The 20,528-nt window shown below is 41.2% G+C and overlaps 1 protein-coding gene across 1 annotated transcript in view; it reads left to right on the top strand.

The window, feature by feature from the left end:
- Window positions 1-8,254: 8,254 nt before the first annotated feature.
- Ppp6c (protein phosphatase 6 catalytic subunit) overlaps window positions 8,255-20,528 on the top strand; it is a 30,806-nt gene continuing 18,532 nt past the window's right edge. The window contains exon 1 of the mRNA XM_021155618.2: window positions 8,255-8,468. Within this exon, the coding sequence (XP_021011277.1) occupies window positions 8,394-8,468 (75 nt within the window). The 5' untranslated portion in view covers window positions 8,255-8,393. The remainder of the gene's footprint in view (window positions 8,469-20,528) is intronic.

Here is a 20,528-nt window from a genome sequence, read left to right as displayed (position 1 = left end):
TCTCCTCATCAAGGGTGTCTTAGGGTTTTACTGCTGTGAACAGACACCATGACCACGACAAGTCTTATAAAAAACAACATTTAATTGGGGCTGGCTTACAGGTTCAGAGGTTCAGTCCATTACCATCAAGGTGGGAGCATGGCAGCATCCAGGCAGGCATGGTGCAGGCAGACCTGAGAGTTCTACATCTTCACCCAAAGGCTGCTAGTGGAAGACTGACTTCCAAGCAACTAGGGTGAGGATCTTATAACCACACCCACAGTGACACACCTTCTCCAACCAGGTCACACCTATTCCAACAAGGCCACACCTCCAAATGGTGCCACTCCCTAGCCAAAGAATATATAAACCATCACAAGAAACAATCAAATCTTGCAGGGCATTATTTAGCATTACAATACATAGCAACAGACTAAACCTCAACAATAATGTCTTTTTTTTCTCATTTTTTATTAGATATTTTCTTTATTTACATTTCAAATGCTATCCTAAAAGTTCCCTATACCCTCCCCATGCAGTGCAACCCTATTCACCCACTCCCACTTCTTGGCCCTGGTGTTCTCCTGTACTGGGGCATTTAAAGTTTGCAATACCAAGGGGCCTCTCTTCCCAATGATGGCCATCTTCTGCTACATATGCAGCTACAGATACGAGATGATCTGGGGATACTGGTTAGTTCATATTGTTGTTCCACCTATAGGGTTGCAGACCCTTCAGCTCTGTGGGTGCTTTCTCCATTGGGGGCCCTGTGTTCCATCCTATAGATGACTGTGAGCATCCACTTCTGTATTTGCCAGGCACTGACATAGCCTCATATGAGATAGCTATATCAAGGTCCCTTCAGCAAAATCTTGCTGGAATATGCAATAGTGTCTGGGTTTGGTGGCTGATTATGGGATGGATTCCCAGATGGGGTAGTCTCTGGATAGTCCGTCCTTTCATCTTAGCTTCAAACTTTGTCTCAGTAATTCCTTTCATGAGTGTTTTATTCCCTATTCTAAGGAGGAATGAAGTATCCACATGTTGGTCTTCCCTCTTCTTGATTTTCTTGTGTTTTGCAAATTTTGAGTTGGGTATTCTAAGTTTCTGGGCTAATATCTATTTATCAGTGAGTGCATATCTAATGACTTCTTTTGTGATTGGGTTACCTCACTCAGGATGATATACTCCAGATACACCCATTTGCCCAAGAATTTCATAAATTCATTGTTTTTAACAGCCGAGTAGTACTCCATTATGTAAATGTACCACATTTTCTGTATACATTCCTCTGTTGAGGGAAATCTGGGTTCTTTCCAGCTTCTGGCTATTATAAATATGGCTGCTATGAACATAGTGGAGCATGTGTTCTTATTACCAGTTGGAACATCTTCTGGGTATATGCCCAGGAGAGGTATTTCTGGATCCTCCAGTAGTACTATGTCCAGTTTTTTGAGGAACTGCCAGACTGACTTCCAGAGTGGTTGTACAAGCTTGCAATCCAACCAGCAATGGAGGAGTGTTCCTCTTTCTCCACNTCCTCGCCAGCATCTGCTGTCACCTGAGTTTTTTATCTTAGCCATTCTGACTGGTGTAAGGTGGAATCTTAAGGTTGTTTTGATTTGCATTAAGGATGTTGAACATTTTTTCAGGTGCTTCTCAGCCATTCGGTATTCCTCAGTTGAGAATTCTTTGTTTAGCTCTATACCCCATTTTTTAATGGGGTTATTTGAATTTCTGGAGTCCAGCTTCTTGAGCTCTTTGTATATATTGGATATTAGTCCCCTATCAGATTTAGGATTGGTAAAAATCCTTTCCCAATCTGTTAGTGCCCTTTTTGTCTTATTAACAGTATCTTTTGCCTTACAGAAGCTTTGCAATTTTATGAGGTCCCATTTGTCAATTCTTGATCTTACAGCACAAGCCATTGCTGTTGTGTTTAGGAATGTTTCCCCTATGCCCATATCTTCGAGGCTTTTCCCAACTTTCTCCTCTATTAATTTCAGTGTCTCTGGTTTTATGTGTAGGTCTTTGATCCACTTAGACTTGAGCTTTGTACAAGGAGATAAGAATGGATCAATTTGCATTCTTCTACATTATAACTGCCAGTTGTGCCAGCACCATTTGTGGAAAGTGTTGTCTTTTTTTCCACTGGATGGTTTTAGCTCCCTTGTCAAAGATCAAGTGACCATAGATGTGTGGATTCATTTCTGAGTCTTCAATTCTATTCCATTGATCTGCCTGTCTGTCACTGTACCAGTACCATGTAGGGTTTTTTTGTTTGTTTGTTTGTTTTTGTGTTTTTTTGTTTTGTTTTTTGTTTTGTTTTGTTTTGTCACAATTGTTCTGTAGTACAGCTTAATGTCAGGCATGTTGATTCCACCAGAGGTTCTTTTATTGTTGAGAACAGTTTTTGCTATCCTAGGCTTTTTATTATTCCAGATGAATTTTCAAAATGCCCTTTCTAACTCAGTAAAGAATTGAAATTTGAGTTGGAATTTTGTTGGGGGTTGCATTGAATCTGTAGATTGCTTTTGGCAAGATAGCCATTTTTACAATGTTGATCCTGCCAATCTATAAGCATGGGAGATCTTTCCATCTTCTGAGATCTTCAATTTCTCTCTTCAGAGACTTGAAGTTCTTGTCATACAGATCTTTCACTTCCTTAGAGTCACACCAAGGTATTTTATATTATTTGTGACTATTGTGAAGGGTGTTGTTTCCCTAATTTCTTTCACAGTCCGTTTATTCTTTGTGTATAGAAAGGTCATTGATTTGTTTGAGTTAATTTTATATCCAGCTACTGCACCGAAGCTGTTTATCAGGTTTAGGAGTTCTCTGGTGGAATTTCTGGGGTCACTTATATATACTATCATATGATCTGAAAATAGTGATATTTTGACTTCTTCCTTTCCAATTTGTATCCCCTTGATCTCCTTTTGTCATCTAATTGCTCTGGCTAGGACTTTAAGTACTATATTAAATAGGTAGGGAGAAAGTGGGCAGCCTTGCCTAGTCCCTGATTTCAGTGGGATTGCTTCAAGTCTTTAATTTCTTTATTTATTTATTTCATCCTTGACCAAGGAATCATTGAGTAGAGTGTTGTTCAGTTTCCACGTGAATGTTGGCTTTCTATTATTTATGTTGTTATTGAAGATCAACCTTAGTCCTTGGTGATCAGATAGGATGCATGGGATAATTTCAATATTTTTGTTTCTGTGGAGGCCTGTTTTGTGACCAATGATATGGTCAAATTTAGAGGAGGTACCATGTGGCGCTGAGAAGAAGGTATATCCTTTTGCTTTAGGATAAAATGTTCTGTAGATATCTATTAAATCCATTTGTTTCATAACTTCTGTTAGTGTCCATGTGTCTCTGTTTAGTTTCTGTTTCCAGGATCTGTCCATTGGTGAGAGTGGGGTGTTAAAGTCTCCCACTATTATTGTGTGAGGTGCAATGTGTGCTTTGAGCTTCACTAAAGTTTCTTTAATGAATGTGGCTGCCCTTGTATTTGGAGCATAGATATTCAGAATTGAGAGTTCATCTTGGTAGATTATACCTTTGATAAGTATGAAGTGCCCCTCGTCTTTTTTGATAACTTTGGGTTGGAAGTCAATTTTACTCGATATTAGAATGGCTACTCCAGCTTGTTTCTTCAGACCATTTTCTTGGAAAATTGTTTTCCAGCCTTTTACTCTGAGATAGTGTCTGTCTTTTTCCCTGAGGTGGGTTTCCTGTAAGCAGCAAACTGTTGGGTCCTGTTTGTGTAGCCAGTCTATTTAGTCTATGTCTTTTTATTGGGGAATTGAGTCCATTGATGTTAAGAGAAACTAAAGAAAAGTAATTATTGCTTCCAGTTATTTTTGTTGTTAAAGTTGGGATTCTGTTCTTGCGGCTGTCTTCTTTTAGGTTTGTTGAAGGATTACTTTCTTGCTTTTTCTAGGGTGTAGTTTCCATCCTTGTGTTGGTGTTTTCCCTTCATTATCGTTTGAAGGGCTGGATTCGTGGAAAGATATTGGTTGAATTTGGTTTTGTCATGGAATACTTTGGTTTCTCCATCTATGGTAATTGAGAGTTTTGCTGGGTATAGTAGCAAATGGGCTGGCATTTGTGTTCTCTTAGGGCCTGCATAAGATCTGTCTAGGATCTTTTGGCTTTCATAGTCTCTGGTGAGAAGTCTGGTGTAATTCTAATAGGCCTGCCTTTATGTTACTTGACCTTTTTCCCTTACTGCTTTTAATATCCTATCTTTATTTAGTGCATTTGTTTTTCTGATTATTATATGTCGGGAGGAATTTCTTTTCTGGTCCAGTCTATTTGGCGTTCTGTAGGCTTCTTGTATGTTTACGGGCATCTCTTTCGTAAAGTTTTGGGAAGTTTTCTTCTATAAATTTGTTGAAGATATTTGCTGGACCTTTAAGTTGAAAATCTTCATTCTCATCTACTTCTATTATCTGTAGGTTTGGTCTTCTCATTGTGTCCTGGATTATCTGCATGTTTAGAGTTAGGATCTTTTTGCATTTTGTATTTTCTTTGTTTGTTGTGCTCATGTTCTCTATGGAATCTTCTGCACCTGAGATTCTCTCTTCCATCTCTTGTATTTCACTGCTGATGCTTACATCTATGGTTCCTGATTTCTTTCCTAGGGTTTCTATCTCCAGAGTTGTCTCACTTTGAGTTTTCTTTATTGTTTCTACTTCCCTTTTTAGGTCTTGGATGGTTTTTTTCAATTCCATTTCCTATTTGATTGTGTTTTTCTGCAGCTCTTTAAGGGATTTTGTGTTTCCTCTTTAATGTCTTCTACCTCTTTAGCACTGTTCTCCTGTATTTCTTTAAGTGAGTTATTAATGCCCTTCTTGATGTCCTCTACCAGCATCATGAGATGTGATTTTAAATTTGAGTCTTGCTTTTTGGGTGTGTTGAGGTATCCAGGACTGGCTGAGGTGGGAGCCTTGAATCAGTAACCCAACACTCATGATGCATGTTCTGTGGTAGGATCATTGCTATAATTCAGCATTCATGGTATAGGTACTGTGGGTAGCTCATGCCTGTAACCCACCACTCATAGTGCATGTACTCTGGAAACAACCTGCAACTCCAGCACTCATGGTGAAAGTACTAAGGGAGACACATGCTAGTAATGCAGCACTCATTGTCATGTATGATGGGAGACCCAGACCTGTATCTTAGTGTATGTCCTGTATTAGACTTATATCACTAACCCATCACTCATGGTTCATATGCTGTGAGAGGCTCACCAATAATTTAGCAATATTTGTATGTGTCCATGAAGGTTAGGTGGGAATGGCAGCTTCACACTTACAGGTTCTTTCCTAGCCACTTCCTTTACATCCCCTCTCTCAGCTACATCTCCACGTGAAAGAAGTAAGGATCAGGGAGAAATGGCTGCCTGCTTTCCACTAATGTGGCCAGCCAGAGACGCTGTCCTGTCCACCTAGCTTAGGCCCAGTGTCTTAAGGAAAGGGATACCCTCTCCTCCAGATGGCAGAGCCTGTTTACTTCCAACCCAGCAAGAGTTAGCTCCAACTCATTCTGGATGTGGCTCTACCCATGGGCTGGAGCCCCAGGTTCCTAAAGCTTGTCCAGGCCAACAGCTTTGCTCCTCGGGTCTCTCCCCAGCATTGACTCCCTTCCAGGGAGACCTGGAATGCTGCTTACTGGTCAGCATCCGATCCATGGCCAAATCCCTTGTTCAGATGGAGTTTGTTTACAGCAGTCATTAGTAGTGACTTCCGAAGCAGAAAGATGGTCTGGAACTCATGTAAGCCATGCTGACCTTGAATTCTGCTCTAGCCTCCAGAGTGAGATTTCCCGCATGCCACAAAATGCTAGGCTTTTCCTGTGTAGGTTTGAGGCTGGTTCAAGCTGAGGCACCAGCAACGAACGGTTCATTCCCATAATTGCCATTTGTAGTTACAGCACATCCAAGACCATAGGCCCTTGGCCTTATAGGAGCTCATATGCTGATCGGAGATACTAGACACAAACAACAACTAGGAGGTTCTATTGTAAAGGATGAGGAATAAAACATTCACTGAAACTATATGTTCTTGGGGAAAATTATTAATACTTTGGGTGTCTTCTCTCTGCAACACAGAAATCTTAAGATTTCTGTAGGGGTTGCAGTTGGGTGTCTATGGAAACCCAGAGTCTTTCCTCTGTAAAAACCATGATTGTTTTTATCTATAAACTGATCAACCCTCTTTTGGCATCTTCATCTCTGATCTATGTCCTAGGTGTAGGTGCTCCTTTTCTTTCCTAAAACAGAATTGGCTTACCTATGTGCCTATGTGTGATCAGAGTGCCATACTCTTATGGTGAGGGTAGAACTCAAAACAGTCTTTGTGACTGCCTGTAATTATCAGAACGCTCCCACTGACTGCCAAAGAATTTAGAGGTATACACTCACTCTGTTTTCCTTCTGGAAAGGGAACCAGGGCAAGGTTGGATCTGCCATGTGCCCAGTATGTATTTGGACAGTGATTACTTCTCTGAAGTAAAGCTCCAGAATGCTTGGATGTGCCTTGGGTCTTTTGGTTTGGAACCTCAAGAAGCCATGCTGGAGGAGTATATTAACAAGAAAAAGTGGAATATCAGATAGTTTACATTGTTGGAACCAACCCTTTTAGACTAGAAATTACACTTCTAAATTCTTGTAGGAATGTTTGAATTCTGTTTTTAAGGGGCTAAAGAGATGTCTCAAACAAAACCAAGCAAACAAAACAAAGTTTAAAAATCCAAATAAGTTTGATCATGTTGCATCTGTTTAAAATCCTACAACAGTTGTCCACTGCATCAAAAGAAAAATAAATCTATGTATTCATTTCTTCCTCTGAGTTCCAGCCACTATGGTACGGCTCTTCCACAAAAGCTCCAAATATGCTTAGAAATGCATCAGATATCTTCCATACAACTTCCCACCTTCCCAACTTTGCTGTGTTTTGTTGTTGTTGTTTTGAGACAAGGTCTTCTGGTTGACCTGCAACATGCTACATAGACTAGGCTATCCTAGAACTCACAGTTATCCACCTGCCTTATCACTGCTGTGGTCAAATATGTGGTACACTATGCCCAGGTTAATTCTGAATCCTGTGTCAACCCATCCTCCTTACTATGCTGGGATGTTTTCCTTAAATTATCACCTTCTAACATGCTCTGGGTAATTTATTATCTTTGTCGGTTATCTCTAGCAGAAGTAAATTGCAAGTTGAGGACAGATATTTTAATACATTATTTTTTATTGTTTTATTTATTTTGACTGCAAATATATTTCTGTACCACATGCACACAGTGCCCAGAAGAAGGTGACTGATCCCCCAGAACTGGACTTGTAAGCAGCCACGTAGGTGCTGGTAATAGAACTTGGATCCTCTGGAAGAACAGCTAGTGCTCTTAACTAATGAGCACTCTTTCCAGCCCCAAGGATAGAGATTTTTGTCTATTGCAGCCATTGGGTATTCTAACTGCCTATAAGTGTATCTGTACTTTGTTGCTATTCAATATACAGTTGTCAAATGGACCAATGTTAAAGCTATAGTAGGTGTCAAGAACTGTTCTTGGCACTGGGATACGACAAAACAAAAACACAAAACAACAACAAAAACAAACCAACCAAACCAAAAACAAAACTAAACAAACAAACAAACAAACACCTTTCCGGCCCCCTCCTGGAACTCACCGGATTAAGTCAGTAGCCTGTTTTTCAGTCTAGGGTCCATTTTTTTCTGTTTCCTTTGAGATTTGGGGGCAAATAACACAAGCAAACTTTGCATTCTTACAGTCTTACAAGAATTGAACAGGAGAAAAAAGTGCCAGTATTTGTACAGAATGTGGCATAAGAAATGCTTTATTGTTTGTTTCTCCCCCACCCCCACCCCCCACCCCCCAAGCCGGAGAACCGGTGGTGTTAAGTTTGTTTCAAATGTTGTCTAGGCCAGGTCTTCACTAGTCCTGGAAAGGCGGTAACAGTAACTCTAACTGAAGATACTTTACAGGGTAGGAGTGAGTGCTAGGGAATTCTTAGTTAACCACTTCAAGGTCTTCCCTAGAAAAAGCCTCATTTGATTTTTCGGAGGTGAAGTCTGCTGCCAAGGGTAGGAAAGGAAGAGCATTTTACTAAAACTACAAATCCCAGCACTCCCCGCGGCAGAGAGCTACGGGTCCCAGTAGGTTTTATCAAAAGGACCTCCGGGTTCTCTTGGAGAAAGATCCGTGGCCCGGAATTCCGCCTGAGAGGGAGAGCGGAAGAGAAGCGGGTCAGGCTTTTACGTCGCTTCGCAGACGCCACTCACGGATCGGACGTGACGTAAGGAGGGTTCCGGATTCGGCCTCCGCCGCTGCCTCCGCTACTACAGCCGCCGCCGCTGCTGTCGCCGCGGCTTGTTCTTCCTAAAATGGCGCCGCTGGATCTGGACAAGTATGTGGAGATAGCGCGGCAGTGCAAGTACCTTCCCGAGAACGACCTGAAGGTGAGCCGGGCCGGGGGCCGTCCAGCTTGCGAGGCAAGCCCCTTCCGGCTGCGGGGCTCCCGCCGGCCCGCCCTTCTCCCTCGGCGGGATCCCTACCGGGCGCCCGATCCTGGCGCGGCGGAGGGCGCTCCGTGGTGTGAGAGGACCGGGTCCGAGGCGGCGTGACGCGGAGAACCAGGGGAGCCCGGATCCCCCGAATGCTGTCCAGTTCTTTGAGGGGAGATCCCGGGGGATGTCACGATCCCCTGACCCTCACGGGACTCCGAGCTTAAAGACTCTAACTCGCTCGGCCTCCNGGAGACGGAGCCCGGNCGAGCGGGTAGTGCTCCCGGGATGGGGTCCTCCCAGCAGAGGTAACAGGAGCCGCTGTCTGCTCCAGGGACGCGGCCGCGGTGTGTTTAAGTCCCTGAGAGGTGGAAGCCGGTGGGCGGGATCGATGCGACCATAATGGGAGAGAATGACAAGTCGCCTCTGCTTCACCACTCCCCTAAATTGCTTCTTAGGAGTGGTAGTTTTCTTCTGATAATTCGGATGTGGATCCTGTTTCTTAGCCCGTTGTTGAGCTATTTAAGTGAATAAGCAGTTGCTTATCAATAAGTTCAAATGTTTTTATGACCTCTGAGCTGTTCCCCTGTAACTCAAGGTGTCGTTTTCTTGGTTTTACAAAGGAGGTCTTACTCAGTTCAGGTTAAGTTAATGAAGTAAAGAAGTAAGCCGTTGGTATACCACTGTTATCAAACGTATTTTGTTTCTGCAAAAACTAGTGCTTAGGACCACGTTGGTGTTTATCCGATGGTTGCTAATGTCTGTTTTATTCCGTTAACTTTGATTTGCAATGTAGTAAGTCACTCTCGATCATTTGAATTTTTTTCATGCTGTTTTTGTAATATTTTTAAGCCACAGGCTTAAAACAATTTTTTTCAAGAAAAAAAATTGCCTTTTTCCTAACGAGTTTTATTTCTCTTGTGAAGATTTTGCTCTGTGTCTGTTTTCTTGTCTCATCTGGTACGGGAAGTTTATATTTAAATCAGCCAACAAGTATGCAAAATGTTTAAGACCTCAAGTGTTGGTTGTGTGAAAGTACATAGCTTGTAACTTACATACTGACTGCCTGTGTTACATGATTGGTGTTCATATTCAGCCACCTGAATCAGGCATTTGCCTCGTCTTCCTGCTTGGTAATTTTGTTTTTGTCTCGTTTTTGCTTTCTTCCTGAGATAAGATCTTAATATAGTTCTTGCTGGGGCTGGAGAGATATCTCAATGGTTAAGAGCACTTGGCTGCTCTTCCAGAGGACCTGGAAATTCTATTCCCAGCAAAGGCATGATAGTTTGTAACATCTTGTCACTCCAGTTCCAAGGAAAATGATGCCCTCTTCTGGTCTTCATAGGCACCAGGTACACATGTGTTCCACAGACATGTGTGCAAGCAAAGCAGTCATACACATAAAATAAAAATAAATCTTAAAAAAAAAAGTTCATGGTGGCCTCCAACCCAGTATGTACCTGAGGATGGTCTTGAACTCCTGACCCTCTTGCTTCTACTTCCCAACTGCTGTACCCTAACCAACATGCCTGGCTTTTTCTTTCCTGTCCTTTTTTTTTTTTAATAAATAAGATTTATTTTTAATTAGTTGGGGGTGGGGGGGGAGCAGTTATGTGCACATTTTGCCTTTGTAAGCCAGAGGCACCAGGTCACCTGAAGCTGGAGGTAACAGGCAGTTGTGAACCAAAAGATGTGGGTGATAGAAACTGAACTCGGGTCCTCTGTACAATCTTAACTGAGGAGCCATCTCTCCAGATTTTAGATATAGATATTTTGATACAGGGTATCATGTAGCCCAAGCTTGCCTTAAACCCCTGGTTCTCCTGCTTCCACCTTAATAGTGGTTTGTTTTATTTTATTGTGGTGTGAGGGTTGAGCTGAATTTTTTAAAAGATTTACTTGTTGTTTTTTACTTATGTAGATGTGTGTGTACCTGTGTGAATTTATGTGCCCCATGTGTATGCTGGTGCTGGCAGAGGCAGAGAGCAATCCTAGGCCCCTGAAATTGGATCTATAGGTGGTTTGAGCTACCTGATATCTGTGCTGGGAATTGAACCTGAGTCTTCTGCAAGAGCACTAAACTCTTTAAACTGCTGAGCCTGTTGTGTGCTTTTTAAATTAATTAAGTAATTATTTTGTTTATCTCTGTGTGGCCCAGGGTCAAAGTCACTATAGGCGTGGCTGGCCTTGAACTCAGAGCTCCTCCATGTGTCTTTGGGATATGGATATATGAGTGCAGATGCCTTCAAAGCCAGAGGCATTAGAGGCTGTAGTTACAAGCTGGAGGCTCTCTGAAGCCGTAGTTACAAGCAGTTGTAAGCAGCCTGGCATGGGTGCTGGGAATAGAGTGTAGGTCCTTTGCAAAAGAATCATATGTGCTTTTAACTGCTGTGTCATTTCTCCAGCCCCACATGTATCTGTTTCTTACTAGACTTCCCCACTCCCCTAGTTTTTTGATTAACTACTGGGGAAGAAAATCTAAATTTCCTGTATATCCTTCAAAAAAATTGTTTCCTATCCTGGAAACAGTTCTATCAGATTAATTTGCTTTTGCAGCCAGTCTCTGATATAGTTTCTATTTGCTTGGTTGCTTATTTGTTGAAACCAGCTTTTGTTGAGGTTTGGTCTGTTGCTATGTGTTGTAATTCTGTATCCTAAGCTCTAGTCACCTCAACAGGGATGAATTATCAATATGGCAGCTTTTTTTGTGCAAAACTTGCTCCTTAATTTAAAATTATCAGTTGAATAAAGATGCCTACTGCCTGTAGCTGGGCAAAAGAGAGGTAGGTGGAGCTTCAGTTGCCAGGCTTGGGTCTGAGGTAGGCCAGTTGGGTAGGAGCAGCCCAGGGAGAATATGGCAAGTGATATCTCAGAGTCACTGACTGGGAAATAGACAAACTAGCACAGAGGGGATGATAACTGTCCAGCTTTAAGGCTTTAAGACTTATTATAAATATAAGGGTTTGTATCTTTTATTTGGGAACTAAATGATCTAAGGTTGGTAGGAACCCCCAAATATTATACTGCAACAGGGTTTTGCCCTGAAGTCCAGTCTTCCCTGGAACTCAAATATGTAGCCCAGCCTAGCCTTGAGCTAACTGCAATTGCAGTCTTCCTTCCTCTTGTCTTCTGAGTGTTGGATCTACAAATGTGAGTCAGTATTCCTGACTATCTAGTGTTTATGAAGTTCAGTTTTAGCTAGTCTTAGTGGCAAATGCATTTAGTCCAGAGCTCAGAAGGAAGAGGCAAGTGGATCTCTTGAGTTTTGAAGCCAGCCTGGTCTACATAGTGAGTTCCAGCCCAGTCAGAGCTGCGTAATAAAGTTCTACCTCAAATAGGAAGGAAGGGAGGGAGGGAAAAGAGGGAGAGAAGAAAAGAGAAATTCAATTTTATTTATGCTCCTGGCCTACGTAGTGATTTCAGGTGAGGAAAAAGAAAATTTTATTTGTGTTGCCTGGTGTAAAGTACAAACTAAAAATAGGTAGGCCAACGAAGTATTCTAGGAGACTTTGTTATGTATTTATTTTATGCATATGAATATTTTGTCTGCATATATGTATATGTACCATGTGCATGACTGGTCTTAGAGAGTCAGAAGAGGGCTTCAGATCTCCTGGAGTTTTTGGAAGGTTGCAAGCCACTATGTGGGTGATGGGAACTGAACATGTGTCCTCTTCAAGAACAAGAACTGCTGAGCCATCTCTCTAGCCTTGAGTCTTTAAAAGAAAAATTTTGTATGATTTTATTTTATGTATGTGGATATTTTACTTGCATGTATGTCTGTATACCAAATGCATGCAGAGCATAAAAGGGCTTTGGTTCTCTTGGGGCTGGAGTTACAAATAGTTGTGAGCCACTATATGGATGTTGGGAATTAAAAACAGATCCTCTGGAAAAACAGCCAATGTTCTTAACTACTGAGCCATCTCTCCAGCCCTAGCACTATTTTTTTTGAGGTCTTAACGCCAAAATAAAAGATTCTACCAGAGGAAGGAGAGAAATAATTAGAGACATTTAATAAATACTGCAGAAAGTTTTTTTTTTCTGGAAGAAGACAAGTTTATTAATGTTTTAGATATTTATTTCTACAATTTTTAATTATGTATACATGTGTGGGTATGTGCATGTGTGGGCAGGTGCCTGAGGAGACCAGAGATTGGATCCCATGGAGCTGGAGTTACAGGCCATTGGGAACTATCTGTTGTATGAATTTGGATCCTCTGCTAGAGTAGTATGTATTCTTTAAAAAAGGATATAGTTTTATTTTATGTTTATGAGTGTTTTACTTCTGTTGTATGTATGTGTGCCACATGTGTATAGTACTCATGAAAACTAGAAGAAAGCATCAGACACTCTGAATTGGAGTTAGGGACAATTGAAGGCTGCCACGTGGCTTCTAGGAGCTGAACCTGGATTCTCTGTAAGAGTTGCAAGTACTCTTTTTTTTTTTTTTTTTTTTTTTTTTTTTTTTTTTTTGTTTTTTCAAGACAGGGTTTCTCTGTGTAGCCCTGGCTGTCCCGGAACTCACTCTGTAGACCAGGCTGGCCTCGAACTCAGAAATCGGCCTGCCTCTGCCTCCCGAGTGCTGGGATTAAAGGCGTGCGCCACCTCGCCCAGTAGAAGAAGATTTTTTAAAGAAGCATTTGGAGAGGATGTGGAGTACCCCAGGTGGTAGAGTATGTGCTTAGAATAAATGGAGCACTTGACTTGATCCCCAGCAATGAAAAAAAAAAAAAAAAACAGACTTGGAGGCAGAATCAGGAGGTTCAGAATTTCAGGGCCACTTTTATATAACAAATTTGAGACTAGTCTGTGTTACATGAGATCCTGTCCCAAAAAATATAAATTAAGGAAGGGTTCTATAGCTATAAAATTGAGATTTGTCTCCTTTCTCTTTGATTTTTTTGAGACAAGGTCTTGCTATGTAGCCCTAGCTGACCTTGAACTCACAGCAGTTATCCTCATTGGTCTTCCTTGTTCTAGGATTACAAGTGTGCATCACATTGTCTGGCCACCATGCCAGGCTACACTGTGCTTTTTGTTTAATGTTAGAAGAGTATTTTCTAAACCCTTTTTGATATTGCCCAACTTGTTTGACTGTTAAGCTTCAGAGTCATCTTCTTCTGTGTCACTTTAAAATATTCTGTAGCAATATTGCCTAGTATAAACACAATGCCTTCAATTTTCTAGCAGCTACATTTTTTTGTAATATATAAAAATAAAAGGGGCTGGGGAGCTAGCTTTACTTAAGTGTGTACTATTCACATAGAGGACCCAAGTTGGGGTCCCTGAGCCCAGGTTGTGCTGGTCACAAGTACCTGTAATTCCACCCACAGGGGCTCTAATACTCATCTGGCCTCCCCAGGAATATGCACTTATGGGTGCATACCACCACCCTCATAGGTACATGATGAAAAATAAAGTAGCAGAGAATAGCCTAGTCGCTCATCAATAGGAGGAAAGGCCCTTGGTCCTGTGAAGGCTCTATGCCCCAGAATAGGGGAATGCCAGGGCCAGGAATGGGAGTGGGTGGGTTGGGGAGCAGAGGAAGGGGGGAGGAGATAGGGGATTTTCAGAGGAAAGGGAATAACATTTGAAATGTAAATAAAGAAAATATCTAAGAAAAAGAGAAAAAGAAAGCACTGAAGCAGAGGCAGAGCTCCTGAGTTCAGAGCCAGCCAGGCTACACAACCTTGTTTCAAATAAAACAAACAATAAATGAGAGTAAAATATATCTTGGAACTGTGAAGGTAGCTCTTGTGGCAGAGGACCTGAGCTTGGTTCCCAACACTTATTCAGAATGGGTGATTCACAACTGCCTAGGATTCCAGCTCTAGAGGGACTCAGTTTGAGTACTTGCACTCAAAGCGCACAGACCCATATCATACACATAATTTAAAATAAAAATTAATCTTTTTTTAAAGCGAGTAAAATGAATATTTATACCAATTTCAAGTGAGTATGTTAGAGAGACATAGAAACCAGGGTTTTATACATACTATACAAGACCTGACTACTGAGTCTCTGTCTGTCTTTCTCTGTGTATGTGTGTGTCTCTCTCTCTCTGTCTGTCTCTCTGTCTCTCTCTCTCTCTGTCTCTCTCTCTCTCTGTCTGTCTCTCTCTGCCTGTCTGTCTCTCTCTGTCTGTCTGTCTGTCTCTCTCTCTGTCTGTCTCTCTGTCTCTCTCATGTGCATATGTGTTTCCAGATAGGTTTTTCTGACTTACTTAAACTTGATGTGGCTAAACAAATGCTAGGATTGCAGGTATAGAACACCATGCCTAACTATTTTCTTAAGTAGCCTCTTGTATGAAATAATGTCATGTGAGTACTAAGGATAGAATTAGATGCATCTTTCTCTCCCGTTGGAGGTCTCTCAGTATAATAAAAGATTAGAGAGATAAAGAGATTATCCTTATACAGTATAGCAGGTGCTCTAATAGAAGGCTAAACTCAGAGCCTTGAATGTGAGTTTGTTTCTGTTTTTAAGATAAGGTCTCACTTAACAGCTATCCTTGTTTACAGTAGTCTTCCTGCTTCTGCCTCTCTGGTGCTAAAATCACAGATATATACCTGAGTTACATCTACACACACACATACACACGTTTATAGATAGTAGAAAGATCTAATTTTGAGATATTGTTAGTATATGGCTAACTAAAAGGGAAGGTCAATTTAGAGACAACTATTACAGAAATACATCCTTTGTTTTTGGAACAGGGTCTCACTATATAGCTCTGGCTGACCTAGAACTTGCTAGGTTGCCTAGACTAGTTTCCAGCTCAAGAGAAATCTACTGGCCTCTTCCTCCCAAGTGCTGTGATTAAAGGTCTGTGCCTGGCTATAGAGAGATACTGTTTTGTTGATGGTGGTAGGCTTGTTTGTTTGTTTAGTTGTTTGGTTGTTTCTCTGTGTAACAAGACAAGTTCTCTACCTGTCTCTACTTGCATTGTAGACCAGGCTGGCCTCAGACTCACAAAATTCTGTCTCCTGAGTGCTAGAATTAAAGGTGTGGGCCACCACAGGTACTAAAAGAGGAGTAGGGAAGGAAGGAGAGAGGGAGGAGAAGGAGGAGAAGGAGTAGTAGTGATTGTTGTTGTTGCCACCATTCTTGGTGTTCATGTAATCTTATCAGTTATTAAAGTGGNAGAAAATTTGCATGCTAATAAAATACTAATAAAATGGATGTACTTATTTATAAGTCTAGAGAGAATATTTGATATTGTAAGACATCTTCACCTTTTTCAGTGTTGATGGATATTTTGATGTTTTATGTGGTAAGAATATGACAAAATCTTAAAGATGTCTGAATGGAATTTGAATGTCTGATTATTTTGAAGGAATACTCTTGAGGGATTTTTAAGGGCAGTAAAAGGGAGGTTTTAGAAATAATGTTCTGGTAACTTTATGGATCATAGACTGGAGTGAGACATGACTGTCAGAAATAGGTATAGTGGTGAAGGCTTTTAATACCAGCACCAGAAGGTAGAGTCAAGAGGGTCACAAGTACAAACAAGGTCTTCTTCAACTATGTAGAGAACCTGGACTACGTGAGACCCTATCTCAAACCAACAACAACCATATGTATAATATATATTCTATATATTTATAATTTTGAGGGTCAAGAGGGAACAGGGAGTTGAGGGGGGGCAGAGAATAGAATGGGAGACCATGAATGTAAATTTTGAGAAAGATATTGAGAAGAGAAAGAGGATTTCCTAAGAGTGGGTCCATGAAACTGTTATTGTCTGAGGATTAAGAATTAGTTAAATGTCATCATGCACCATCTTCCCAGTGGAGAGAGCGCCCACAATGGATCAGAAGGTGAACATGTGGAGCAAGTGGGCATGTAGTTGGATGCCTACACTGAAGTCATGGGTCTCTGGGAACTGGTCTGGGGCACAGAGACAGCCTTCGACTGCCACCCACATCTGCTCACTGGCATGTTGGCCAAGTCCACTGGCTCGGTGGCAGTCCTAGGGTGTGTAGTCTGGCTTTCCCTTTTACAGTCTGAAACCCCTGATGCCAAACAAGTATGTAAAGCTGAAGGGGGCAGGGGCGGGGGGATAACTGCACTAAGCCATGCTACACATGCTCACAGAGGCAGGACACCATTCTCAAGGCCATGCTCAGCAACCATGTGGAGGTTCTCACGGATACCAAAGGTTGGGTGCTGAGTAACTGGAGTGGCTACCACTTTGATACAATCCTCAACTACCTGTGGGACAGGTCCATGCCGCTGCCTGAGTGTACCAGAGAACTCGGGGAACTGCTAGATGAACCCTGATACTACCTGGTAGAGGGCCTGATTGAAGACTGTCAGCTGGTGCAGCAGTGTCTTTATTGTTCTACCTGGTCTGGAATTTGCTGTGTCGGCCAGACTGGCCTTAAACCCACAGAGATCTGCTTCCCCCTCCTGAGTGCTAGAATTAAAGACTATGCTTAGCTTCCGCCTTACTTTTTGAGACAAGGTTGCACTGAACTTGAAATTCACTGCTCTGTCTAGGCCTTCTGGCCAGTGAGCTCAAGGACTTGCTCACCTCAGATTACAGTGTATGCCATGAGCTTCTCACATGGATGCCAGGAATCTGAACTCAGGTCTTCATGATTGTTTGATGAACTTTATTGTCTGAACTTTATTGATTTCTCTCTAGTCCCACCGCGAATTATTTTTAGAGCAGTATTACCAACTATAGAAATTTAGGAAATAGATCACCAAAAAAATAAAGCATCAATTTTTTCCAGGTTTATGTGTTTGCATGTGTATATCTATTCACTAAAATGAGGCCATGTTGTATGTACTGTTTCATATTCTCTTTTTATTTTTTGACATTGTTAGTAACTGATATTTTTCTATGTCAATAAAATTTTACTCTTAAAAAAACAGAATTAACTGAACATGATAGGGGACGGGTACTAATTTGCCCTGAATTTGAGATAAGATGTTTTAGGTTGTGACTGTTTAGAATAGTAAGAGAAGCCAAGTTTTCCACAAATCAAACAATAAACAAAGCTCTGAAGGGTTTGGGAGAAGGAAAGCCCATGTCTTGCCCATGGTATGCCTAGGCTTTATGAGGCCACTGCAGTGGAGTTGCTGACTTACAAAGGGTATGTGTTTCAGGGTTTTCTTCATTTTGTGGGTACTTGATAGGAACTTACTTGCTACGTCTGTTATTTGTTCAGCTTTGTAGTACTAGATATCGAAGCCAGGACCACGTGATTGTTAGGCAGTTCTCTGCCACTCAGCCATATCCCTAGCTATAAGCTCCTGTTCAATTGGAGATGAAAGGTAGCATACCAGGGTTAGATGAAGAATGAAGAATCCTGTCTAAGTAGTTGACATGTCTTCTCGAGACACTCAAACTTGGAAGTTGACAAGGCTTCTTGGTGATGTTCTTTAGTTTATGGTACGGAGTATGGAACGGAGTGTGGGCCAGTGACCAGCACTTGCAGTTTGGGAGTCGTTATGGACTATGAGATCCAGCTTCAATTGGGTACAAATGCCAGCATATTGGAATGTGGAAACTGTGGAGCCTTTCAGGATTCCATTAGGATTAGGATCTGTTTCAAAACAGTTATTTATTACAGAAAGGATTATGGGTGTTTTCCAAAGATGTGTTCAGTCGAGTAGTAAAAAGAATAAATAAGGAAAAACAAGTCAGAAAATAAGTTAAGTTGGAACCAGCAGTGAAAACATGGAGTATAAAATAAATGCTGCAATGACCGGGACTCTTTCTAAAAATTAGACACTTAAGCATTCTAGAAGCTGACTGGCTAATATTAGACCATGAGGTTTTTTGTTTTTGTTTTGTTTTTTTTAAGACAATGTAAGCCAGGGGCTACTCAAGGAAAGCACTGTCCCTGATAAAGGGAACAGAAGCATTCCTTCTTAGGTCTTCCCTACAGGTTTGGTCAGTGTCTTGTGTGTCATGTTTATAGTCCACACAGTAATACACTCCATGGAGGCTTTATTAAATAGTGAGAACATGTTATTACAGATTGGTTGCATGACATTAAAGTATAATTTAGAAGAAAAGAACAGGTGGAAAAGGAAAATTACTTTTAAAATTACTTTAAAACAAGTCCTTGGAAGCCATGTGTGGTAACACATACCCAGCATTCAGGAGTCAGAGGCTGGCAGATCCCTGAGTTTGAGGCCAGCCTGGTCTACAGAGAGAATTCTGGTCTACAAGAGTGAGTTCTAGGACAGCCAGAGCTACAGAGAGAAACACTGTGTTAAAAAAAAACTGTCATCAGAAGAAAATGAGAAGGAGAAAGAGGAGTAGGGAAGGAAGGAGAGAAGGAGGAGAAGGAGTAGTAGTGATTGTTGTTGTTGCCACCATTCTTGGTGTTCATGTAATCTTATCAGTTATTAAAGTGGGAGAAAATTTGCATGCTAATAAAATACTAATAAAATGGATATACTTATTTATAAGTCTAGAGAGAATATTTGATATTGTAAGACATCTTCACCTTTTTCAGTGTTGATGGATATTTTGATGTTATAATGATAAGAACGCCACTATATAAGTACATAGAATTACAGAACTTTTTGAGAAACTGTTAGAAATTCTGGTTCTGTCTTAATTCCAAACAAAGTTAACTTATTTAAGAAATGAAACTAAAGCCAGACATGGTGTTGTATGCTTTTCTGCAATGTGCTTATACTGGCTGCCTTGCCCAAATGTTTACTTATGGAGAATGTTTTTATTACCCTTCATTTTCCCTGAAAAGCTTGAGGCTAACTATAAGCTAACTGTAAGCTAACTATAAACCTAGGATACTTGTGAGAGGTCATATAGTTAATTCAGCAGTGCGGCCAAGATCTGACCACAGTTCATTCTGCTTCAGTAACCTCTGTCCTAAATCAGTTTTCTGTACTTTTTTTTTAAAGATATTTTTCTTTTTTTTTTTTTTCTTTTTTTTTTTTTTTTTTTTTTTTTTTTTTTGACAGGGTTTTTTTGTGTAGCCTTGGCTGTCCTGGAGCTCACTCTCTAGACCAGGCTGGCCGCGAACTCAGAAATCCTCCTGCCTCTGCCTCCCGAGTGCTGGGATTAAAGCGTGCGCCACCACGCCCGGCTGATATTTTTCTTTATTAACATTTCAAATAGTATCCCCTTTCCTGGTTTCCCCACCAAAAACCCCCATCCCATCCCCCCTCCCTCTGCTTTCTGTACTCTTAATAGACATGAAAGAACTACTAGCCAGAAGGACTCCACTTATAGACGAGAGGTGCATACATGCTTTAAATGAGAGAACTACTCTATACCTAATACTTTCCTCCACTAAGAGGTAGCCTTTACTGCAGTTAGAGTAGAATCCATAGTTATGGTTATATATCAGATTATGTTAAATTTAAGCCAACAATAATTCTGGGTGATCCTAGATGCATTAAAAGAGGATGGGAAAAAAGAGAAAACATGTTGGAGAACCCTGAGGGAGAGGCCATATTTCTCAGATTCTCCTCATTCCTGCGGCTATGGGAGCAGAGTGCCCAAGACTGTGCTGCAGAGCTGTGCAGGAACAGCACAAAAGCTGAGAAGCACAGAAGCCATCTCTTTCTTTTAATTATTTTATTTACTTAATGTTTTGACAATTGTGTACCCCTGGCTGACCTAGAACTCACTATGTAGACCAGGCTGGCTTTTGTCTCCCAAATTCTGGAATTAAAGATATGTGTGCTCCCCACCTCCCCCCACCCCTGATAGGTAATTTATTTTTAATGTGTGTGCACTGATGCAGAGGACAACTTGCAAGAGTTTCAAGGAGTCAGTTCTCTTCCTTCCACGGGTGGGCTCTGAGGATCAAACTTGGTTCTTTAGTGTTGGGAGCAAGAACCCTTAACCCACTGAACCATCTTTTCTACCCCCAGTAAAGCCATTTCTTTTTATTGTTGTTGTTTACCTCCCTGCTTAAGGAACTTCCCAGCAGGATAGAATGTTTTAATCTTTTTTATTAGATATTTTCTTCATTTACATTTCAAATGCTATCCCGAAAGTCCCTAATACCCTCCCCC

Source organism: Mus caroli, chromosome 2 (assembly GCF_900094665.2).
Source record: "Mus caroli chromosome 2, CAROLI_EIJ_v1.1, whole genome shotgun sequence".
Taxonomy (NCBI): domain Eukaryota; kingdom Metazoa; phylum Chordata; class Mammalia; order Rodentia; family Muridae; genus Mus; species Mus caroli.
Note: the sequence above shows the minus strand (reverse complement) of the source record. Positions and strands in the feature narration are given on the sequence as shown.